At 55.1% G+C, this 25211-nt stretch overlaps 1 protein-coding gene across 9 annotated transcripts; it reads right to left on the bottom strand.

Annotated features, from left to right (window-relative positions):
• Positions 1–656: 656 nt before the first annotated feature.
• On the bottom strand, positions 657–19785 carry SH3GLB2 (SH3 domain containing GRB2 like, endophilin B2). Of its 9 annotated transcripts, XM_033193338.1 has the most exons (14): positions 19511–19785; positions 13928–14069; positions 12750–12878; positions 7396–7529; positions 7004–7096; positions 5577–5588; positions 4831–4893; positions 3282–3377; positions 2738–2827; positions 2389–2489; positions 2072–2086; positions 1725–1965; positions 1301–1408; positions 657–773 (listed from the first exon to the last, which is right to left on the bottom strand). In XM_033193338.1, exons 1-13 carry the CDS (start codon positions 19571–19573, stop codon positions 1301–1303), a joined length of 1287 nt encoding a protein of 428 aa, XP_033049229.1. In that variant the 5' UTR covers positions 19574–19785; the 3' UTR covers positions 657–773. The 9 variants fall into 9 exon arrangements, with proteins under 9 accessions (XP_033049229.1, XP_033049247.1, XP_033049243.1 ...); XM_033193356.1 differs by having other exon boundaries at positions 657–1408; positions 3282–3305; positions 19511–19783; XM_033193352.1 differs by lacking the exon at positions 2072–2086 and having other exon boundaries at positions 19511–19783.
• Between the last annotated feature and the right edge of the window lie 5426 nt (positions 19786–25211).

A 25211-nucleotide genomic window follows, 5' to 3' on the forward strand; every position in this document is an offset into this window, starting at 1 on the left:
AACATGCAGACAGCGCGGACCACTACCCACTTCTTTTTTTTTTTTTTTTTTTTTTTTTTGAGGCGGAGTCTCGCTCTGTCGCCCGGACTGGAGTGCAGTGGCCAGATCTCAGCTCACTGCAAGCTCCGCCTCCCGGGTTCACGCCATTCTCCTGCCTCAGCCTCCGAGTAGCTGGGACTACAGGCGCCCGCCACTTTGCCCGGCTAGTTTTTGTATTTTTAGTAGAGATGGGGTTTCACCGTGTTAGCCAGGATGGTCTCGATCTCCTGACCTCGTGATCCGCCCGTCTCGGCCTCCCAAAGTGCTGGGATTACAGGCTTGAGCCACCGCGCCCGGCCCCACTACCCACTTCTTGAGTTTGAACTGTCAGACACATTCTACAGTCCACTCCACAATCCAAATTTAGGAAACTTTCTCTTAGGAATAAAACATTCCTTGTGCAGCTTCACGTCCAGGAACAGCACTGCCCCCTGAGAGGCACAGGCCCCGCGGAAGGTAGGCAGGGCTGCACTTCCCAATTTAGAGAGCTGGGGGCCAGGGCAGCCGCAGGGCCCCTACTCACTCTGTGGGTCACCCCACCCAGGAAGAGTGGGGCAGAGGGTGAGTCTACCCTTCCCTTTCCCACCCTCAGGGCCAGGCCCTGACAGGAGCCCAGGTGACTCGCACACAAGGAGGGTTTATTGGCTAGAGAGCAAACGCAGGCAGAAGTAAAAACACCAGATAAAAAGTGAGTGTGGAGAGGTGGAGGCTGCGGCCGCTGGACTTGGCTTGAGCTGTGAGGGGTGAGAGGGGAGGATAGCACCGGAAGATGCTGCTCCGGGCCCAACACCAGCCCTGGCCAGGCTCTCCCCTCCCAGGGGCAGCGCCCAGTCCCCAGGGACTGCCAGAGCCCTGTGTGCCTTGCTGCATTCCCCCATGCAACTTTTGGCAACTGAAAGGCAGGGCTCTCACTGAGTGCACCTGGGGCTTCCTGAGCCCCTCTGCGGCCCCACCCTGGCCTAGGTGCTGAGTGCAGCTGCTTCAGACAGCCCCTCCCTCCTTAGTGAAGCCGGGAGGGTGGGGCGCTCAGGGATGCAGGCAGGGGCAGGGGCTCCAGAGCCACAGGTCAGAAGCAGGGCTGGGGGAGGGGCGGGGCCATTCAGCCTCAGGCACCCTCACAGCTAGGTGACCAGGAGCAGGGACAGAATGGAGTGAATTTTTCTCCCCACTCTGAACAGCAGTGTCACCAACAAGGTAAGTGGCAGGGCTACGCCCATCCTCTCCTGCCCAGGCCAGAATGTGGGGGAGTGGGGGGACCTGCCTAGCTGAGCAGTTCCAAGTAGGTGACAGGGACTTTGCCCTTCTTGTTGCCTCTCTCGCCAATGAGCCAGTCAGGGTCCATGCCAGGCAGGCTGTAGACAGTGATGAGCTGCAGAGATGGCAGTAGAGGACGGTCATGGCCTGGCCAAGGGTAGAACTGGCCCCAGGACTAAGTGGGGACAGAGCTGCCACCTCCCCATGGCCCGTGGCATGTGCTACACTTTCCGTGGCTGGAGCTCATCTCACCTGCTCCATAGAGACCCAGCGGAGCAGGGACTGCCTCCTCAGAGCTGGAGGTGCCCTCTTTAACCTGCTGGTCCCCGCTTTCCCATCAGGGCCCCTCCAGGCCCCATGTGCCTGATCCCAGTGCACAGGCTGCTCCTCACCCCGCCCATTCCTGCCCCACCTTGTGGCACCAGGCCCACCTCATCAGCCAGCAGGGCCAGCTCACTGCTGTCAGCCGCCTCGTAGTCATAGAGCACCCGAGCTTTGCGGGTCCCACTGGCAGGAGGGGCCACCTCTTCCAGGCAGAGCGAGGCCTCCCCCGGAGGGGCCAGGCTGGCCACAGAGGGTACCACAGGCATAGTGGCCGCAGTGGTGGTGGGTGAGGTGCTGCTCAAGGGTGGGGAGGCAGGCTCTGTGGTACCCACGAAGGTGCCTGGAAATCTGGAGAGGAGGGATACATCTTAGCAGGTGGGAGTCCCAGAAGGGACCCCAGAAGCAAACTCCCCTCCCCAGCCCCAGGAGCCCCATTCCAATCCCAGCTACTCACATGGCACCCTGGGAGCTGGCAGCACAAAGGGAGAAGCAAAGCAAGGGAAGGGTGAGATGGCCCTACCCCCTGGTCCCTGCCATCCTCCCCACCCAGGCGTTCCCTAGAAACCTCAGGGTACCCAGGGGACTCAGAGGTCAGTAAGGCCAGCCACTCTACCCTCACACACGTGAGGTGCCTGGGCCCAGAGTGGGTTCCGGCAGAGCTCTCCAACCCAGCTCTGTGTCATAGGACTTGCCCAGAGGAGCTCATGCTGCCCACGGATGGGGTCTGGGAGCCAGGGGACCCCAGTGGGCTCAGCAGTGCTGGCCCCGTACCTGCCCAGCTGCTTCTGCAAGTCCAGCATGTGGCGGTAGCACTGTGCGTAGTAGGTTGTCTGAGACTTGACAAACTCATGGAGGCAGCGCAGGTGGTTCACCTGTGGGGAAGAGGCCAGAGGCTGACTTCTAACGTCCCGCCCTCAGAACAAAAAATTCCATCCCCATCCCTATCCTCTACCAGACCTTGCTTCGGCATTCCAGGGTGCCCTGCCTCTATGCCCACACCCTCCCCGGTGGGACTTGCTCTGTGAGGGCCGTTCTGGGGCAGCCCTGCTGAGCCTGTGGTTCAGGCACACCTGGTGCCCGCTGAGGGTTGTGCTTTAGTGAAGGTGGGCGGGGGACTCACATGAGTGCTGCTGATCCCCTCCAGCAAGAGACGGGTCACTTCTGCTTGCCGGTCAAACTCTGTCTGGGCCACGCGGAGCTCCTGCTCGGCCTGGGCAGGGCAGGGCAGCCGTGAGCACCCACACACCACCCACCAGCTTCCTCGCAGTCTTCCCCTGGAACCTACCTGGGAGCTGCCTGTCCCTTTCCCCTGGGAACACAGAGAGCCTTCTAGGTCTATGCCTGACTTCATACATGGAGCCCCAACCCCAGAGAAGCTAGAGCCCCACTCAGGACCCCCACAGGCAGCTGTAGTGACAGACCCTCCATCACCCATTGGAGAAATCCACCCAGCAAGTGCATCCTGAGGGACTACTGTGTGCTACAGGGTACTGTGGAGAAAACATTTCCCCACAGCGGGGAAACTGAGGCCCAGGGAGGGAAAGCAGTAACCCCTCCCCAGTGGGTGTGGGGCAGAGTGAGAAACAGACCAGACCCCACAGCAGCAGGTGTGCCTGTACCCTGCCACACCTTCCCTGAGCCCAGCCCCCCAGACCCCAACTTACCTTGTCCACCTCATCATTCCAGAGCTGTGGAGACGACAGCAGGAGTGGCCAGCAGGAGAGGGGAGAGGAGGACAGCTGGACCCTAGAGCCTGTGCCCTGCCCCAGCTCCCAGACTCAACTTCTGCCCCCTGCCCCTCTGCCCCACCCTCCCAAACAGGAGCTGAGACTGGGCCGAGGCAGGCCTGAGAGCTGGGGGCTGGCAGTCCCAGTCCCTCTAACATGCCTCATGCAGGAAGGGAGCAGCCAGCGGGAGTCCTGCTTCTGTTTCTCCTACAGTGTCAGCCCCAGACTCTGAGTGGGGTCTGAAGAGAGATCGAGTGCCCCACCCCGTCCTGACTGTTGGCTCAGGCTGGTGGGCTGGGAGGCAGGACCGTGTGACCCTGGGCCAGTCACTGAACTTTTCTATCCTCTGGCAGAGAAAGGCAGCCTCGTGCCTGAGTCACACTGGGACTCAATGGCAAAAGAAAAACAGGGCAGTCTCCACCCTCTAGGATGTTTCTCCTTCCACTGGGCACAGGGAGGAGGCGGGAAGTGGATCCTGAAGAAGAAAGACGCTGCCCGGCCACGACCAGGAGACCCAGTGCTCCTGCCGCTTCCGGAGATCTGACCCCAGACAACAGCCTGAAATAGGGAACTCGGACCCAGGCCAGTGTGCGTGGCCCACCCATGTGGCCCCCATGCTGCTTAGGAAGTCCCCGTCCAGGAGCACTGGAAGTTGCTGTGAGAGCCAACTAGGGTTGGTGGCCTGAGGGAGTCACCCAGCCACAGAACGACGGCACGAAAGACACAAGGCAGCATGCTCACAACAGAGGTGAGGGTCTCACCCCTGGGGGCGGGAAGGAGAGAAAGTGGGCAGACAAGGTGCAGCAGTGGTGACAAGCATAAGAGAGAGGTGTGGCCTAGTCCCCAAACTACACAGGAAATACCAGACATCCCAAGAAAGCTTAAAAGCCATGACATGCGAAGTCTCCAGGATCCTGTCCTCCCCACCTCCTGCCCCGACTCCCCCAGGGGGCCCTGCCTGAGCCTCCTCAGGACAAGACATGCCCTGCTCCAGAACCTCTGGGCCTTAGCACACCCTCAGGCCCTCCCGCCCCCCAGGCGCTCTCCAGGTCTACACGGCAGTCCACTGCCTCCTGTCTTTAGGGGTCTGTGAACTCCAGAAAGGCATGGCCAGGCCTCCTCCTCTATCCTCAGGGCCTCCCCAGGGCCTGGCATTCAGAGACAGCAGGAGGCGGAGGGGCCCTGAGGATGGGACAGCTGCCGCCCTGAGTTCTCCACACTACTCGGTGTGGCTGGCCCTGACGCCAGCTCCAGCGTTTTGCAGAGGGGAAGCAAGTCCAGCTCCATGGCCACAGGGCACCGGGGCCAGGCCGTGGACAGAGGTGGGGGCTTCTGCCCCTCCCCAGTGTCTCAGGACTGACCTGATCACATGGCAGTGCCCCCACCTTACCCGCTGGCCTCTAGCTCCTGTGCAGTCAGAGGCAGTGGCATGGGACTTGGGGAGAGAGGAAGACGAGGGGTGGGGGTGGGGGTGGGGTGCGCTTACCGCGGAGGCGCTGGCCGAGAGAATGTAATTACGAGGTCTAGTCTCCTGAAAGTCAGGCACCGTCTGGCGGGGAACAGAGTTCATGTGGGGAGGGAGTCACCCTGGGCCAGGGCCAGGGTCGAGGTCAGGAGGCTACCCCAGAGTCTTGCACAAGGAGATGCCAGGAGGCCTAACCCCAGGGACAGGGGGATACAAACACAACACAAACCCTCTTCTCCCGACTCCAACCCTGGAGATGAGGGGCCTAGGGACTTGGAGAGTCCAGACAAAGATCAAGTGGCTGTAGGCACTGGAGCCCAGGAGAGCAAATGCGGTGAGGAGACAGCCGAGGCTGCCTGAGCAAGTCACAGGCTGGGCTCTCCCCTCCTCCCAAGACCAGTGGCTCAGATGCCCCAGGGTCCCACAGACACAGCCCACCCCCACCTGGGATGGCTTTTTCCATCCCAGAATCTGCACACCACATCTCTCGCTCCTGCATTAAGGGCCAGGCCCTTCCCCACAAGGGTGGACAGATGGATGCGTGGGCAGACAGAGTGACAGACATCCAACATTTGCAAAAAGCTGACTCACAGGCCCCAATGCCTGGCATCCCCCCTAAACCAGAGGCCCTGCACAGTAGAGGCTCTGGCGGGGAGACCAGCTGCTTGCAAAATGCCCCAAGGACGTGGGCTGGCCACGGCACCGTGGGTCCACGGGCAAGATGGGCAGACCGGAAGCAGCACAGCGCATGGGACAGGTATACTCACATCTCCCTCACACTGAGCCAAGTTACCCAAAGCAGGACGGAAAGGAACAAAAACAAAGAGTTAGTGAGTCCACAGCGCAGGCAGGAGCAGGCCCCCCAGGCCCCAGTGGGAGGGGACACCAGGCGGTCAGGCGGAGGGAGGCACCACAGCCTGCCCTCCTGAAGAGTCCTAACGTGTGCGTGCTTCTGGGCACAGAGCTGTGGGGCTTGAGTCCTCTGGAATGCTGTTCCCCGGGCTGCCCTAGTCCTAGCTCTGGAAAGGGTGGCCTGGCCCAACCCCAGGATATGAGGTTGTCCAGGCCCACCAGGCAAAGGAGAGGTCACACCACTGCAATGACTAAGGAAAGGCTCCCCTGGCCTGGCTAATGGAGTGTGTTCTGGCTGAGTTACTCCAGAGATGTTGTCTGGCCCTGAGTGACGGAAGAGACTGTCCTGGTCAGGTGACTTAAAAGAGGTCATCCCAATAGGCACAGGTCACCCTAGCCAACCCCAAGATTGAAACAGCTATACCCCTGCCTCTGATCTAGACCCCACACACTTGAGTGACCCGAGACCCTGCACACAGTTTTCGCCAGGAGCAGTGCAGGTTCTGGGGCACACTATGGGAGCGGAACACAAGGTGCATGGGGAGCTGTGGGCCCAGGCTGGGCCTGGCCTCCCTCGGCTAATCACCTGGCAGCCACAGGTAGCCATCTCCCTAGCAGGCCCTGGGCCTGGGAGTTCCCTCTGCAAGGTGTGAGGCAGCCTTTAGGCCCTGCACCCCTAAGCAACCTCTCGTGCCAGGAGGGTGTTCACCCTTGGGCCCAGCTCCTCTAATCCTGGCCTCGCCCTGGGCACACTGTCCCAGGCTACGTCCCATTGACCCCGCCAGGCTGAACAGGCCTCAGTGAGCTGGGAGTGAAGGGGGCGCCAGACGGCCCAGGCCCTATCCAATCTCATGAGGCTGCTTGATAAGGCCCCTCAGACACAGCCCTGAGCAAGTGGGTGGTCCAGCTCCCAGGTTCTCCACACCATCGTGGGGGCGCCTGAGCACAGGGACCCTGGGCCTGACGTTCAAGCAGCAAGTAGTAGAGTTAGTAAGAAGGTGCCATACCTGGGCAGAGCCGGGGACAGAGCCGAGCATCTAGGAGGGCAGGGCATGCAGGAGACTCCAGCTGCCTGGCAGGGTGACTGTGGGGTACCCTGCACCCAGCTGGGGGCACTGCTGGTCCACCCACACCGTAAATGTCTCCCTGGGAACCAGAGCTCGGGGGCCACCAAGGCTCCCTTGAGGGCAGGGACAGAGAGGCTCAGCCCAGCAGCCCCCAGCCAGGCATCTCCAGCCAGGGAGAGGGGAGAGAGGTCATGCCAAATACCAGGTCCCCTCATGCCCCCACCCCTTGGCTCCAGCCAGAGCCTGGGGGCCAGGAGGCCGGTGGCAACACCTACCGTGGCTTTGGCTTCTGCAGCCTTGGCCTTCTTCAGCCTCGCTTTGCAGGCATCCAAGTCCAGACGCCGGTTTTGGAGGAGCCGCCTCTCCTTCTACAGGGCAGGGCATGGGGACAGTGAGACCCTGGGCCGCCCTGGGAGACCCAGAGCCATGCATGGCAAGATTGGTGCTGGGGACTATTGAGTCAAGACAGGGAAACTAAGGCCCAGAGATAGGAGGTCACTCAGTCCAAAGAATCCTCTCTGGGGAGGCCCCAGGAGTTTTTAGCCCCAGCACTGGAAGAGAGCCTGTGCTCAAAGGCTCGGAGAAGAGGACTGCCACGGATACCATGAAGCTCTGAGGAGAGAACTGCCATGGCTACCATGAGGCGTAGTAGTCCCAGGGCCCTCACCGAGATGGTCTTCCAGTCCCCCTCCAGGAAGTTGCGCAAGGGTGTGAGGAAGCTGATGGAGGCCGTGTGGATAAAATCCCTCTCTGCAGCTCCCAGTTGCTTTTCAGCTTCTGCCACCTTGATCAGTGTCTTCCCTGAGAAGACAGAGTGGAAGGGTGAGGAAGGTCAGGCTCAGGCTGCTCTGATCTACAGGCAGCAGGAGAGGGCTCAGGAAGAGCTTGCTGAAGAGCAAGGGCCGGGGCGCTCAGTGCAGAACGCTTTGCCTGGAAGAAGTAGAAGGAACCTATACCACACCATCAACTGGGGACTGACAAATAAACAGTGGGACAGCCAAACTATGAAACACAGTGCAGCCATTATAAAGATGGGAGTTAGACTTCCAGAATGTCAGAGACAGGAGCCCAACAAATCCCCGCCCAAAAAAAGTAACAATAAAACTGGACACCACGCCAGGTGTGGTGGCTCACACCTATAATCCTAGCACTCTGGGAGGCCGAGACAGGAGGATCACTTGAGCTCAGCAGTTCAAGACCACCCTGGGCAACATAGTGAGACCTTGTCTCTTTGAAAATAAAACAAATTGAAAGAAAACTGGACGCAATTGTCAAAAACATCCATTTGTGGACTCTGGAAATTGACCAAGGCAAAAAACAAATTAAAAAGCATTTAATCAAGAAAAACTGCTAGGCTGGATGCTGTGGCTCACATCTGTAATCCCAGCACTTTGGAAAACCAAGGTGGGCAGACTGCTTGAGCCCAGCTGTTCAAGACCAGCCTGGGCAACATGGCAAAACCTCATCTTTATAAAAAATAAATTAAAAAAAAATAAGAAAAATGAGCAGCGCCTCAGAACCTATGGGGCGCTGTCAAGTGAACCAACATATGAGTAACATGAGTCCCAGAAGAGGAGCAAATAAGGCAGAAAAAATATCTGAAGAAACAATAAGAGGCTGGGAGAGCTGGCTCATGCCTGTAATCCCAATACTTTGGGAGGCCCAGGCGGGAGGATCATTTGAACCCAGGAGTTTGAGGCTATAGTAGTAGGCTATGATTGTACCACTGCACTCCAGTCTGGGTGACAGAGCAAGATCCTGTCTTAAAAGGAAAAGAAAAAACATGGTTTGATTCATCACATACAAGAGAGCTACAATAAGATAAATTGTCTTCTCATTAGAAACAACAAAGGCCAGATAGCAGTAAGATGATATATTACTGCTTATGATGAATTTATGATGATAAATTACTATTTATTCAAAGTAAAGAAAAAACTGTTCATCCAGGACTTCTATATACAGCAAAACAATCCTTCAAAAGTGAAGGCAAGGCCGGGTGCAGTGGCTTACACCTGTAATCCTAGCACTTTGGGAGGCTGAAGTGGGTGTGTCACTTGAGGTCAGGAGTTCGAGACCAGCCTGGACAACATGGTAAAACCTCATCTCTACTAAAAATACAAAAATTAGCTGGGTGTGGTATGCATCTGTAATTCAGCTACTTGGGAAACTGAGGCAGGAGAATTGCTTGAACCCGGGAGGTGGAGGTTGCAATGAGCCAACGTCACACCACTGCACTCCAGCCTGGGCAACAAGAGCAAGACTGTCTTAAAAGGAAAAAAAAAAAAAAAGATACGGCCAGGCGCGGTGGCTCACACCTGTAATTCCGGCACTTTGGGAGGCCGAGTCCGGCGGATCATGAGGTCAGGAGTTCAAGATCAACCTGACCAACTTGGTGAAACCCTGTCTCTACTAAAAATACAAAAATTAACTAGGCATGGTGGCGAGCAGCTGTAATCCCAGGTACTCAGGAGGCTGAGGCAGGATAATCACTTGAAACCAGGAGGTGGAAGTCACAGTGAGCCAAGATCGCACCACTGCACTCCAGCCTGGGTGACAGAAAAAAAAAAAAAAGTCCAAAGATACACTTTAAAGACATGAATGGGCTGAAAAATGTGTAACAGGTACTACTACCAGACAAAATAGACTTTAAGACAAAACTGTATTAGAGACGGAGAGTAGTACTTTATAATGATAAAAGAGTCAATTCATCAGGAAGATGCACAAATATAAACATACAGACCTGAAGATGCACAAATATAAACATACAGACCTGAAGACAGTTCCAAAATACATAAGGCAAATACTGACAAAGAGAGAAATAGACAATTCAACAGTAATAGTTGGAAACTTCAATACTCTGCTTTTTTTTTTTTTGAGATGGAGTCTCGCTCTGTCTCTCAGGCTGGAGTGCGGTGGCGCGCTCTTGGCTCACTGCGACCTGCGCCTCCTGGGTTCAAACGATTCTCCTGCCTCAGCCTCCCGAGTAGCTGGGATTATAGGCGCGCACCACCACGCCCAGCTAATTTTTTGTATTTTTAGTAGAGATGGGATTTCACCATGTTGGCCAGGCTGGTCTTGAACTCCTGACCTCAGGTGATCCAACCACCTTGACCTCCCAAAGTGCTGGGATTCCAGGCGTGAGCCACCGTGCCCAGCCTCAATAGTCTACTCTTGATAATGAACAGGACAACAAGACAAAATCAGCAAGGACATACAAGCCTTGAACGCTATTGACCGATGTGGCCTCGCTGACATCTATACAGCACTGCCTCCTCAACAGCATAACTTACCTTCTCGAGTCAACTTAGGACAGTCCCCAGATACACCATATACTAGCTCATGAAACAAGTCTGAATAAATTTAAAAGGATTAAAACAATACAAAATATGGGGCCGGGCTCGGTGGCTCACGCCTGGAATCCCAGCACTTTGGGAGGCTGAGGCGGGCAGATCACTTGAGGTCAGGAGTTTGAGACCAGCCTGGCCAACATGGTGAGACCCCATCTCTATTAAAAAATACAAAAAATATGCCGGGCGCGATGGCTCACACCTGTAATCCCAGCACTTTGGGAGGCCGAGGCAGGCAGATTACGAGGTCAGGAGATCGACTATCCTGGCTAAAAAGGTGAAACCCCGTCTCCACTAAAAATACAAAAAAAAAAAAAAATTTGCCAGGCATGGTGTCCGGCGCCTGTAGCCCCAGCTACTTGGGAGGCTGAGGCAGGAGAATGGCGTGAACATGGGAGGCGTAGGTTGCAGTGAGCCAAGAGCGTGCCACTGCACTCCAGCCTGGGCGACAGAGCAAGACTCCGTCTCAAAAAAAAAAAAAAAAAAAAATTATGCTAGGTAAAAGCAGCTAAATGCAAAAAACAACATATCATATGACTCCATTTATATAAAATGTTCAGACAAAAGATGAACTTATAGGGACCAAAAACACATTAGTGGTTGGCTGGCTGGCGGTGAAAATGGGGCTTGGCCGGGCGCGGTGGCTCAAGCCTGTAATCCCAGCACTTTGGGAGGCCGAGACGGGCGGATCACGAGGTCAGGAGATCGAGACCATCCTGGCTAACACGGTGAAACCCCGTCTCTACTAAAAAAAATACAAAAAATTAGCCGGGCGAGATGGCGGGCGCCTGTAGTCCCAGCTACTCGGGAGGCTGAGGCGAGAGAATGGCGTAAACCCAGGAGGCGGAGCTTGCAGTGAGCTGAGATCCGGCCACTGCACTCCAGCCTGGGCGACAGAGCGAGACTCCGTCTCAAAAAAAAAAAAAAAAAAAGAAAATGGGGCTTGACAATAGACATGAAGGACTTTTGGGGTGTGATGGAAATGTCCTTTAAATTAGACTGTGGGCCGGGCATGGTGGCGCACTCCTGTAATCCCAGCACTTTGGGAGGCCAAGGTGGGAGGTCACTTCAGTTTAGGAGTTTGAGATCAGCCTGGGCAACATAGCGAGGTCCCCATCTCTACAGAAAAATACAAAAATAAGAAGGACATGGGGGTGGACACCTGTAATCCCAGCTAATCAGGAGGCTGAGGTGGAAGGATGCCTTCAGCCCAGAAGGCAGAGGTTGTAGTGAGCCAAGATTGCGCCACTGCACTCCAGCCTGGGTGACAGAGTGAGACTCTGCCTCAAAAAAAAAGTCAGATTGTGGAGATGTTTGTACAACTCTGTAAATTTACTACAAATCACTGAATTATACACTTTACATGCATTTTATAATGTATAGCTTATACTTGGATAAAATTTCAAAATGGAAAAAAAAGATGGATGTGGTTCTATAAACGCTTCAGTGAAAAGATACCTGTAATATGATGTCAAGTTAAAAAGTCGGGTTCCGGCCGGGTGCGGTGGCTCATGCCTGTAATCCCAGCACTTTGGGAGGCCACGGTGGGCGGATCACTTGCGGTCAGGAGTTGGAAACAAGCCTGGCCAACATGGTAAAATGCCGTCTCTACTAAAAATACAAAAACGCCAGATGTGCTGGTGGACACCTGTAATCCCAGCTACTTGGGAGGCTGAGGCAGGAGAATTTCTTGAACCCGGGAGGCGGAGGTTGCAGTGAGCTGAGATTACGCCACTGCACTCCAGCCTGGACAACAGAGTGAAACTCCATCTCCAACAACAACAAAAAAAGTCAGGTTCCCAGATGGCACACAATATGATTCCATTAAAAAATATACACAAATAGGCCGGGCGCGGTGGCTCAAGCCTGTAATCCCAGCACTTTGGGAGGCCGAGACGGGCGGATCATGAGGTCAGGAGATCGAGACCATCCTGGCTAACACGGTGAAACCCCGTCTCTACTAAAAAATACAAAAAACTAGCAGGGCGAGGTGGCGGGCGCCTGTAGTCCCAGCTACTCGGAGGCTGAGGCAGGAGAATGGCATAAACCCGGGAGGCGGAGCTTGCAGTGAGCTGAGAACCGGCCACTGCACTCCAGCCCGGGCGACAGAGCGAGACTCCGTCTCAAAAAAAAAAAAAAAATATATATATATATATATATATATACACACACACACAAATAGGCCAGGTGCGGTGGTTCACACTTTGGAAGGCTGAGGCAGGCGGATCACCTGAAGTCAGGAGTTCGGGAACAGCCTGGCCAACATGGTGAAACCCTGCCTTTACTAAAAACACAAAAATTAGCTGGGTGTGGTGGTGGGTGCCTGTAGTCCCAGCTACTCAGGAGGTTGAGGCAGGAGAATCACTTGAACCTGGGAGGCAGGGGTTGCGGTGAGCTGAGATCGCACCACTGCACTCTAGCCTAGGTGATGGAGTGAAACTGTGTCTCAAAAAAAAAAAAAAAAAACCACACACACACACACACAAACCAAAAGTGATGAAGAGAAGATTCCATTTTTTACTCTTTTTTTTCTGCATAGAGTTTTTACATTTAGAATGAATTTAGGTATTATTTGTATAATTTTTTTTTAAAGTAAAAAAAGAAAGGAAGGGAGGGAGGGAGAATCAGAGCTAGAGACCATGACCCCTAGTCCCTGGCTGTGAGGCCTGCTCACCATAGGGGGTGGTCGGCCCCAGCTCACTGGCCGCGTCTGCCATGTACTGAGCCAGCAGCTCCCCGTTGGTGACCCTTGAGGGGACCTTCCTGTCCAGCTTCTCATACAGGAACTCCTCCACTCGGGCACCTGTGGGGAGACAGCAGCCAAAGCCACAGGGATCCTCAGTTCAAGCCCAAAGATGAAACACAAACAGACCCAGACCTAGCCCTGCCCACAGGTGCACTTGGCGTGCTGACTTCCTTGCTCATGCCCAACCCTGAGACTGCTGCGATTGACCCAGCACTATACGGAGGAGGAAGCCAGGGCCCATCCACTTCTCCTTTATTAATATTACAGAACATAATACATGCTTGCACAGTTCTCTGCTCCTGGCACCCAAAAGTTATCTGGCCCCTCAATGAACCACAGAGCAGATTTACAGGCAGACACACAGCATGACCCGGAGCCACCCTCCTTTCCCTGGAAGTCCTGCAGGTCACTTCTGCTTGACCTTGGGGGCCTGCCTGGGTGTGCTCCCAGCAGTCCCTTCATCTCTGGGCCTTGCTGACCTCTTGAAAGTGACCAGGTTTGGGCCAGACACGGTGGCTCATGCCTGTAATCCCAGCATTTTGGCAGGCCAAGGCGGGTGGATCATTTGAGGTCAGGAGTTCAAGACCAGCCTGGCCAACATGGTGAAACCCCTTCTCTACTAAAAATACAAAAATTAGCTCGGTGTAGTGGCATGTGCCTGTAATCCCAGCTACTCAGGAGGGTGAGGCAGGAGAATCCCTTGAACCCGGGAAGCAGGGGTTGCAGTGAGCCAAGATCGCGCCATTGCACTCCAGCCTGGGCGACAGAGCAAAACTCCATCTCAAAAAAAAAAAAAGAGAGAGAGAGTGACCAACCAGGTGTGTGTTTTGCCTGCCTCTTCTCCCACGTGTGTTTTAGCTTCCAGGCATTTTCAGTCTTTTGTGCAAAACTCAGTATTTCCACTGCCCTGGAGTGTCTGGCAGCCCAACACAAGAGTCCCCCATTTTCTTTTAACTGTCCCTCCTCAACAGCCTTGAGCCTAAGAGTCTAGCTGAAACCCTGGCTGCAGCCCCACCCCACCTGTGCCACAGCAGGGCCAGGCCTCCCACGACTGTATCCCTGCCCCACAACTGCGTCCCTCCCCAGGCCCACCAGCACACACTCACTGGGGTTGGGCTGCAGCAGCACCTCTGTCTGCCTCAAGATCTTCTCTGTCCAGTTCTTGGTGCTGTCTGCCCGGGCCAGAAGGTTTTCAAAGTGGGCATCAAGCTCAGTCTTCTCGGCCTGGCCAAATTTCTCCTCCGTGAACTATGCAGCAGGGAAGGCCAAGGGGTGGGGAGGGCTCAGACGGAGGTGGGGGTGTGGAGGGGAAAGGGAGGACTGCCCCCACCAGCAGGAACCTAGGCAGGCCCCAGGGTCAAGGAACCGGCCCCGAGGGTGATACTGTGTGACGTGGCAGGGCCTTGCTGTTTTCCCATTTGTGAAACGAGGTGGCTGGACCAGAGCATGGGAATCACAGCTTCTTTTGGAAATCCAGTGAATCCCCACAAAATGCACATCCATACACAATCTGACCCACAGCTTAGGCGGGTGAGGACCCCTGGGGAGGCCAACCCTAGGGTCCTTAGAGCCTGACTCTGAAGGAGAGGACTTGGTAGAAAGTGTTCGGGACAAATGGGGCACCGAGCAGGGTCTGGGGTTATCAGGGGGCTCCATGGGCAGCTGGGAGCTGCTAGGGAAAGGGTGCCAGAGGAGGGAGGGGAAGAACCCAGGGTCGGGGTTCAGAAGGACCTGGTTCAAAAGTCTTAGTTCTGCCACTGTCAAGCTGTGTGACCTTGGGCAAGGGGCTCTGCCTCTCTGAGCACTGGTTTCCTGAGCTGAAAAAAGGGAATAATAGCACCTCCCTCATAGGTCATGAGGATGAAAGAGGAAAGATGTGGGTTAGACATAAAGGCTGGGTCTGCTACGGTGCTGCTGCCCCACGTACGGCACCGGTGCTACGAGCTGATGGGTGCAGAGACGTCTGGGAAGGAAGGGGAATGCAGGGAGGGAGGATGACCAGACGGCTGGCTTTGGCCACCTCGTAGGGTAGATGGAAACACTGCCAGCCTATCAGAGCCAGTGGTGGGGCACACCCAGAGCCCAGATGTCACATGGGTCCCCATCAAAGTTGGCAGAAGCCACGGGAGTTACCTAGGAACAACCAGAAACTGGTCCAAGTCCTGTCCTAAGGGTTTCCTCACAACCCCATCAACCTCTACCGCAGGAAGGGCTGTTTCCCATTTCACAGATGCCGCCACTGAGGCTGAGCAAGCAGCAGGGCCATGCAGGAGTCGGGTCAGCCATGAATCATCCCTGGGTGCAATCAGCTCCAGCAGCGGCAGGGGGTTGGGGGCCGGGCAGCCACCAGGAGCTCAGCAGCCATCAATTATGTAGCAGAGCTTGGGTTTCTCCCTGCAGGGCTGGGAGGGCCCAGCTGCCAGGGGTAAGGCCTCAGCTCCTGCCTGGGGCCGGCTGTTCCTCCCCGACCCTGGCTGGCTCTGCCTCCTCTTCCTCCTCACATTCCCCAAACTGAGACCTTCCAGAGCAGAGGCTCAGCCTTCCTCGGCCCGTCGTGGCTCTATCACCTCACTCAGTCCTTTGAGGGGGGTGGCATTCACCCCATTTCCCAAATGAGGAAACCAAGGCTCAGAGAGGCAAAGTGTCCCTTCTGGGCCTGAGAGCCCCTGCCTGGACAATGCAGATACCAGGATCTAGCTCATTGGCTATTTGGCCACAGTATGGGGCTGATAAATGTTAGCTAGTATTATCATCACCATCATTAATGAAAAGCCTTGGCTAGGCGCAGTGGCTCATGCCTATAATCCCAGCACTTAGGAAGGCTGATGTGGGTGGATGGATTGAGCCCAGGAGTTCAAGACCTGCCTGGGCAACATAATGAGACCTCATCTCTACAGAAAAAAAAAAGAAAAAACAGGCCCGGCACAATGGCTCATGCCTATAATCCCAGCACTTTGGGAGGCTAAGCCAGGTGGATCACGAGGTCAGGAGAGCGAGACCATCCTGACTAGCAAGGCGAAACCCCTTCTCTACTAAAAATACAAAAAATTAGCCAGGCATGGTGGTGGGCGCGTGTAGTCCCAGTAACTGGGGAGGCCGAAACAGGAGAATGGCATGAATCCGGAAGGTGGAGCTTGCAGTGAGCCAAGATCGCACCACCGCACTCCAGCCTGGGCGACAGAGCTTGATTCAGTCTCAACAACAACAAAAAAATTAGCTGGGTGTGGTGGCACACACTTGTAGTCCCAGATACTCAGGGGGCTGAGGTGGGAGCCCAGGAGGCGGAGGTTGCAATGAGCTAAGATCATGTCACTGCACTCCAGCCTGGGTGAGAGAGCAAGAACCTGCCTTAAAAAAAGAAAGACTTTGGGAGGCCGAGGCAGGCGGATCATGAGGTCAGGAGTTCAAGACCATCCTGGCTAACACGGTGAAACCCCATCTCTACTAAACATACAAAAAATTAGCCGGGCGTGGTGGCAGGTGCCTGTAGTCCCAGCTACTTGGGAGGCTGTCAGGAGAATGGCGTGAACCTGGGAGGTGGAGCTTGCAGTGAGCTGAGATCGCACCACTGCACTCCAGCCTGGGTGAAAGAGCGAGACTCCGTCTCAAAAAAAAAAGAAAGAAAGAAAGTCAGGCATGGTGGCTCAAGCCTGTAATCCTAGCACTTTGGGAGGCCAAGGCGGGTGAATCACTTGAGGTCAGGAGTTCAAGACCAGCCTGGCTAAAATGGTAAAACCCCATCTCTACTAAAAATACAAAAATTAGCATGAAGTGGTAGTGCATCCCTGTAATCCCAGCTACTTGGGAGGCTGAGGCAGGGGAATTGCTTGAACCGGGGAGATGGAGGTTGCAGTGAGCTGAGACTGCGCCAGCCTGTGTGACAGAGTGACTCCATCTCAAAAAAAAAAAAAAAAAAGGCCAGGCATGGTGGCTCATGCCTGCAATATCAGCACTTTGGGAGGCCGAGGCAGGAGGATCACTTGAGCCCAGGAGTTTGAGACCAGCCTGGCCAACATGGTGAAACCCCATCTCTACTAAGTACAAAAAAAAAAAAAAAAATTAGCCAGGAGTGGTGGCAGGTGCCTATAATCCCAGTTACTCGGGAGGCTGAGGCAAGAGAATCACTTGAACCCAAAAGGCAGAGGTTGCAGTGAGCCGAGATTTTGCCACTGCATTTCAGCCTGGGCGACAGGATGAGACCCAGTCTCCAAAAAAAAAAAAAAAAGGAAGGAAAGAAGAAAGGAGGAAGGCAGGTAGGCGGACAGGTCTCCCTCACATCCCTCCTCAGCTCTGGGGAGCTACCCTGATGGTACCAAGGGCATCACCCTAAATGTGCACCTCAACACCTCCCCTCCTTACCAAGGTTGAGAACAGTACTCCCCACCCCGCCCTCCCTTACAGGCCCCATCTGCCCAGGTGAGAAGTTCTACCAGGCTTTCCCAAGCTAGAGGGCATTTATCCCATGTCCACTGCAGCCTGCCTAGCTCCATGATGACGATGCCACCACCTCTCTGGCTTTTATAAGCATTACTTCTACCACTACTATTACTATTACTGCAATGACTACTAATAGTACTAGTACTATCACTCCTCCTGCCCTCTCCCACCCCCACTGGCCAAATCTGCCTTAGGTTTTCTTGCCTCGGTGCCCTTATCTGGGCTGCTCCTGCCACTTGGACCAACGTCACAAGCCCCTCCCTACTTTCTGGGCACAGTTCAGGGGCCCTCCATGCATGAAACCATCCCAGAATGACGCATACAAAAGGGATCCTGCCCTCTGGATCCTCATCTCAGGGCCAAGGCCTTGTTCCTTGCTGGATTGAGGAGGCTCTTAAAGTTGTTTCTCATACCTGCAGGGAGTGGGAGGTTCCCGAGCCCATCACATGTACTGATCATGAAGAACCCCTCTCCCATCCCTCCTGGCTGTCTCTCATTCAGGCCAGCTTGGTCTCAGGCAGAGCCCCTCTATGGCCTCTCCTGGAAGGTCACATTTCAGGCCTCTCTGTCCCCTGGCCTGCCACTCTGCCCCAATCCTGCCAAGGGGAAGGGGTTTGGTGCTGGAGTCCGAGGCTACTCCCGGGAAAATGGCAGCAGTGGGGTGGGCGTGCGGAGCAGAGAAAGCCTCTATTTATAAAGCTCCCAGCTCACTCCCTCCCACCCCGAGGCTGGGGCCTGACTGCTGGCTCCCACTCCAGTAACAGTGACCCTGTGGGGCAGCCCCCACCAAGCAGAGCCACACCTAGGCCCTGCTCTGCCTAGGCCCTGAGAGCCCTGGCCAGGTCAGGCAGCAGGGCCCCAGCCCTAGCAGGGAACTGGCAGATCAGGTTCTTCCCAGATGTGGGAGATAGTGTGGTTGCCATACCAACAGCAAAGTGGGTTCCCCCCTCCCAGATGGACTGGGGCCATCCAATCGGAGGGGCTCTGGGATCCTGGCATCTCCACTAGGGCTGGGGCTGCCCACCAGACTTGGAACACTTTAAGCAGTGAATTCTCGCTGGGATGCTAGTCCTCAACGGGACACAGCACTTTCTAGTAAACATGACTATATGGGTTGCTGGCTGTGTCTGGGCTCCTGGGGAAGGGAGGGGAGTGCCGGGGTTGGGGGTGGGGAGAGAACTGTACTCAACATAAACAACAAGGATGACAACGACAAAGACAATACTACAGGACCTGCTCCCAGAGCCCTGGGATGGGCCAGCCCCAGGACTGCGGAATCCCACTGCATCCCATAACCACGGTGTTACACCTGATTTACAGAAGGGGAGGGCGGGGCTCAGAGAGAAGTGACTTGTCCAAGGGCACATGCTGAATGGGTGCAATATTAACCACGGTGACAGTGACACCAATAATGAGCTTGCCTCTGGTGAGCACACATATGCAGGGTCCCACAGAATCCTCGCATCTGCCCTGGGAGGCGGGAATACTGATCCCATTTTTCAGACTGAGAAACTGAGGCCCAGTGAGGTGAAGGCACCTCCCCCAAGGTCACAGGAGGGCACTTTCCCATCCACACCTGAGCCTAGGTCTTCCCATGATGTTGAGCTGCCTGTTTCTCTCTGCCCCTAAACGGATAGGACTTGTTCCAATCTCACTATCCTGGGCCTGAACAGCTTCCCAGGCAGATCCCAGCCCTCTCCCCACCCCCAAGGCCTAGGGACGAAGGAAACAGACCTCCCGTGGAGCAGAAAGGAAACAGCTCCTGGCTTCCGGCCTGACTATCCAAGCGTGTGAAATGGCCATGAGGGACTCATGACACCAGCCGCCCATTGTACAGGTGCGGAGACTGAGGCTCAGAGAAGGGGTTGTGGCGGACGCATGAGTCCCTGGGCCTGGGACCCAGGTCGCTAAATGCCCCGCCAGGCGCCAGTCACTGCTGGACAAGGGCAGGGAGGTAGGACCCAGCCGGTGCCTCCTCCCCTCCTCAGCCGGGCAGGCGCCAGGGGAGCACGATAACCCAACCGGCTCAAAGGGTGGGCACCGGTGCCTCACTCCAGGTAGTAGGGCCGGGCCGCCCGGGCTCTTTCCCTCTTCTGGTCAGCAAGGGCTCAGTGGGGCAGAGGTGTGCCCGCTGCGGGGACGGGGGCAGCAGCCCGGGAGGGCTTCCCCGCGTCCCCAGGCGTCTGCCGCAGGGTGCTCCCCGCCCGCCGCACATCCGGGCCCCCGGCGCACGGCGCGACGCCAGGCCTCACCTGCACCGCCCGGGTGAAGAAGATGCCCGCGTCCGACGCCAGCTTCTTCATGTTGAAGTCCATGGTGCGCCCGCAGGGCCGCCGCGCACGGGCCGAGCGCAGCCGGCAGCCCCAGGCCCAGCCGCCGCCGCTAACCGCACCCCGCCCACCTGCTGCGGGGCACCGGCCCTCCGCGCGGCACCGGCCCTCCGCGCACCCGCCCGCAGCAGCCGCGGAGCCAGTCCGAGCGCGCAGGGCGGGGCGCGGCGGCCGCGGGACGGAGGAGGCGGGGTGCGGAGGCCGCGGGGCGGAGCTAGGGGGCGGGGGCGGAGCTGACAGCGCCGGGGCGGAGCGAGACGGCAGTGGGGCGGAGCTAGAGGGGCGGGGGCGGGGACGGGTTGGCGGAAGCTGGGCGGAGTTGGAGGGGGCGGGGCTGGTGGGACAGGGGCGGGGACAGAGGGCAGTGGGGCGGAGCTAGATGGGTGGTGGTGTGGCCTTGGCACGGCCACAGCCGGGTGCGGGGCGGGTGCAGGGTGTGCCGCTGGGCAGTGCTCGCTGCTGCCCCCCTGCACCTGCTGCCGCCGCCGCTTGGGCCGGCCTTTTTTTTCTTTACTAAAATTATTATTAAAACTGGAACACATGTGCTCTTAGATGATTGCAGGTACACACCATAATTACATATTATTTGACATCTTACCAATGCTTTTCAAAATTTTTAATTGTTAAATATGTATTTACAGTCTACAAGGTGATGAAATTGTGGAATGATGAAATCAATTTACATGTCCATCACCTCACCTACTTTTTTTTGTGGTGAGAACATTTCAAATGTACTCTTTTAGCAATTATGCAATACTTTTTTTTTTTTTGTAGACAGAGTCTTGCTCTGTCACCCAGGCTGGAGTGCAGTGGTGTGATCTCAGCTCACTGCATCCTCCACCTCCCGGGCTCAAGCGATTCTCTTGCTTCATTCAGTCTCACGAGTAGCTGGGACTACAGGTGCCCACCACCATGACCTACTAAGTTTTTGTACTTTAGGAGAAAGGAGGTTTTGCCATGTTGCCCAGGGTGGTCTTGAACTCCTGATCTCAGGCAATCTGCCTGCCTCAGTCTCCCAAAGTCACTAAGTGACTGTGGTCACCAATCCATGCAATAGATCTCTAAAATGGGCCTCTTTTGCTTTCTCCTCCCCCTACGCTGTGCCTGCTGCCTCTCCCCTATTTGTACCTCTTCATCTCCGTTCTCTTTATTCATACGCCCCCCTCCTGTTCCTATTTCTTCCACTCCGTTTCCTTTGGGTTTCCTCCCTTTACTCCTCCCCTCTGACCTCTCCTCCTCTCTTCTGCCCTGATCTCAGTAACTGAGCCAGCCTGACCAAGATGGAGAAACTCTCTCTCTACTAAAAATACAAAATTAGCCAGGCGTGGTGGCACATGCCTGTAATCCCAGCTACTTGGGAGGCTGAGGCAGGAGAATCGCTTGAATCCCCAATAAATACTAGGCAGATAGGGGCAGGTCCCTGGCAAAACCCTACATTCCAGCTGAAAAGCCTGAATCCTGTGGCCCAAAGTGAGGCAGGAGGTTGCAGTGAGTCGAGATCACTCCATTGCATTCCAACCTGGGCAACAAGAGCGAAATTCCATCTCAAAAAAACAAATCAAGATGTAGGCCGGGCGCAGTGGCTCACGCCTGTAATCCCAACACTTTAGGAGACCAAGGCAGGCGGATCACCTGAGGTCAGGAGTTTGAGACCAGCCTGGACAACATGGTGAAACCCCATCTCTACTAAAAATACCAAAAATTAGCCCGGCATGATGGTGTGCGCCTACAGTTCCAGCTACTAGGGAGGCTGAGGCAGGAGAATAGCTTGGACCGGGGAGGCAGAGGTTGCAGTGAGCCATTGCATTCCAGCCAGGGCAACAGGAACAAAACTCCGGCCAGGCACGGTGGCCCACACATGTAATTCCAGCACTTTGGGAGGCTGAAGTGGGTGGATCACGAGGTCAGGAGTTCGAGACCAGCCTGGCCAAGATGGTGAAACCCCGTCTCTACTAAAAATCCAAAAATTAGCCAGGCGTGGTGGTGTGCATCTGTAGTCCCAGCTACAAGGGAGGCTGAGGCAGGAGAATAGCTTAAATCCAGGAGGCGGAGGTTGCAGTGAGCCGAGATCATGCCACTGCACTTCAGCCTAGGCTACAGAGCAAGACTCTGTCTCAAAAAAAAAAAGTGAAACGCGATCTCAGAAAAAAAATCAAGATGTATACATTTAGAGAAGGAAAGAAGATTTTATTTCTTATAAAAGGGTACAGACTGCAAGGTGACCATCCCACAAACTGGGAAGCATGCCTTTGACAGAGGCAGAAGGCAGAGAAACACTAAGCAGACAGGGGCAGGTCCCTGGCAAAACCCTGCTTTCCAGCTGAAAAGCCTGAATCCTGTGGCCCAAAGTGAGAACTTCTATCCGTTTGCCTGCTCTCTCCTGATTGGTTCTTTCTGAATAGTGCCTTTTTACCAATCAAATATTGCCATTTCCAAAACTACCTGCAGCCCACCCCACCTCCCATCCTGTACCTTTAAAGACCCCCACAGAACCCAGACTCAGTTGGTAGGGAGAGAGAAGTGGCTTGACTGGAGAGAGGCGACTTTCCTTCAGAGTGAAGAGGCTGGACTTCAGAGGAGAAATGGCTTAACTTCAGGGAGATGGCTTGACTACAGGGAAGAGCCATCCGGAGTGGCAAAGCTTCAGGGGAGGATTACCTGGCCGTTCTATCTGCTTTCCAGTTCACCTCTCTGCTGAGAGTCAATTCTACTGCTTAATAAAATTCTCGCTGGGCGCGGTGGCTCACACCTGTAATCCCAGCACTTTAGGAGGCCGAGGCTGGCAGATCACAAGGTCAGGAGATGGAGACCATCCTGGCTAACATGGTGAAACCCCATCTCAACTAAAAATACAAAAAATTAGCTGGGCGTGGTGGTGGCAGGCGCCTGTAGTCCCAGCTATTTGGGAGGCTGAGGCAGGAGAATCACTTGAACCTGGGAGGCAGAGGTTGCAGTGAGCCGAGATCATGCCACTGCACTCCAGCCTGGGTGACAGAGGAAGACTCCATCTCAAAAAAATAAATAAATAAATAAAAATAAAATAAAACAAAATAAAATAAAATTATCCTCCTTCACTATCCTTCGAGTGTCCAGGTGACCTCATTCTTGGACACTAGACGAGAGCTCAGGACTCACCAACTGCGGGTACCCGAAAAAGGTTGTCATGCTGGCCCTTTGCTCTCACTGGCAGAGGGCAGCCACCCCACACGGTAAAGCAAGGAGCCTACCGAGCTGATAACACACTGCCATCCATGGACAGCAGAGCTAAGAGAGCACTGTAACATGTCCTCTGGGGCTTCAGGGTTTGCAGGCACCCCAACCTGGGCACCACCATGGGGCCTGCATGGAGCCTCCTTTTGCCCACGCCCAAAGCAGCCAGCCGGATCCTGCACTTGCCGCCCACATGCTCCCTCCCACAAGGGGTTGAGCATGGGGGGCCGACATAGACAGGGCACGCCACCATGCCTGGCTAATTTCATCGTGTTGGTCAGGCTGGTCTTGAACTCCTGACCTCATGATCCGCCCACCTCGGCCTCTCAAAGTGCTGGGATTACAGACGTGAGCCACCACATCTGGCCTTGGACCCCCCTTTTCTTTCTGGAGCCTCTCACCTCCCCAGGCAAGCCCAGGTGTCTCCTTGGTATCCCACATTCCCCCATTAGAGTAACCATCACAGGGGATTGTGATTAAGTGCCCGCTCCCCAGACAATGAACTCCCCTGGGGCCACCACATATCTGTCTCCTGTCCACCACTGAGCTCCCATGTCCAGCCAAAAGGCTGGCAGACAGAAAACATTAGTTGAATGATTGAAGGAATGGGGCTTTACCGACAATTATAATTTTCCTTTTTTTTTTTTTTTGAGATGGAATCTTGCTCTGTCACCCAGGCCGGAGAGCAGTGGCGCGATCTCGGCTCAACTGCAACCTCCGCCTCCCGGTTTCAAGCGATTCTCCTGCCTCAGCCTCCTGAGTAGCTGGGACTGCAGGCACACGCCACCATGCTGGGGTTTCACTATGTTGGGCAGGATGGTCTCGATCTCCTGACCTTGTGATCCACCTGCCTTGGCCTCCCAAAAGTGCTGGGATTACAGGTGTGAGCCACTGCTCCTGGGCTTTTTTTTTTTTTTTTTTGAGATGGAGTCTCACTCTGTTGCCTAGGCTGGAGTGCAGTGGTGCCATCTTGGTTCACTGCAAGCTCCGCCTCCTGGCTCAAGCAATTCTCTTGCCTCAGCCTCCCAAGTAGCTGGGATTATAGATGTGTGCCACCATACCCAGCTAACTTTTGTATTTTTAGTAGAGACGGGTTTTCACCATGTTGGCCAGGCTGGTCTCGAACTCCTGATCTCAAGTGATCCACTCACCTCAGCCTCCCAAAGTGCTGGGGATAGAGGCATGAGCCACCGATACCAGCCGACAATTGCAATTTTAAAATGTAGTTGTGCCCAGCTCTTCACAGTTATGGAAGGGCTGACACTCCGCCCTCTTTCCATCCTCATCAAAACCCTGTGATTCGGGAAAGGGAAGAATTTTATCCCTATTTCTTTTTTTCTTTTTTTTTTTTAGATGGAGTCTCACCCTGTGGCCCAGGTTGGAGTGCAATGGTTGGATCTCAGCTCACTGCAACCTCTGCCTCCCGGGTTCAAGAGATTCTCCTGCCTCAGCCTCCCAAGTAGCTGGGATTACAGGTGTGTGCCACCAAGCCTGGCTAATTTTTTTTTTTTTTAATCTTTAGTGGAGACAGGGTTTCACCATGTTGGGACAGGCTGGTCTCGAACTCCTGACCTCGTGATCCACCCACCTCGGCCTCCCAAAGTGCTGGGATTACAGGCGTGAGCCACTGCACCCGTCCTCATCCCTATTTCATTTCACACAGGGGTAAACTCTAGAGAACTGAAGTGGCAACACTTGATTCCATCTCAGGTCGGCCTGATCTCAATCCTAGTGTTTAGTGTAAGACCCAGATAGGTGGCCAGAACTGAAGACCCCTTGACTCCAGCTCTCAGAGACACTGTCTAGCAGGCGAGACCTGGCACTTTGGCAAACAACTCCAGAACAAGGGGGAGAGTGGGGACAGTATAAGAGCATGCTGCGGGAAGTCAGGGGCGGTAGTATTTGAAAATGGGCGCTTGGAGAGTGGGAAGGATTTGTCCTTGCGGGGAACGACAAGAGTAGAGCATCTTTTTTTTTTTTTTTTTTTTTTTTGAGGCGGAGTCTCGCTCTGTCTCCCGGACTGGAGTGCAGTGGCCGGATCTCAGCTCACTGCAAGCTCCGCCTCCCGGGTTTACGCCATTCTCCTGCCTCAGCCTCCCGAGTAGCTGGGACTACAGGCGCCCGCCACCTCGCCCAGCTAGTTTTTGTATTTTTAGTAGAGACGGGGTTTCACCGTGTTAGCCAGGATGGTCTCGATCCCCTGACCTCGTGATCCACCCGTCTCGGCCTCCCAAAGTGCTGGGATTACAGGCTTGAGCCACCGCGCCCGGCCGAGTAGAGCATCTTAATGTGAGAGCTCAGCCTGCTTTGGCGTCCTCCAAGAAACCCCCTTCGAGGTCTGGCTCCTCCGCTTCAGCCGCTTTAAGAGGGGCCCCGCCCCACCCAGCCGCACATGTCGATCTAATCTGAATGG

Source organism: Trachypithecus francoisi, unplaced genomic scaffold (genome assembly GCF_009764315.1).
Source record: "Trachypithecus francoisi isolate TF-2019V2 unplaced genomic scaffold, Tfra_2.0 Contig01585, whole genome shotgun sequence".
NCBI lineage: Eukaryota > Metazoa > Chordata > Mammalia > Primates > Cercopithecidae > Trachypithecus > Trachypithecus francoisi.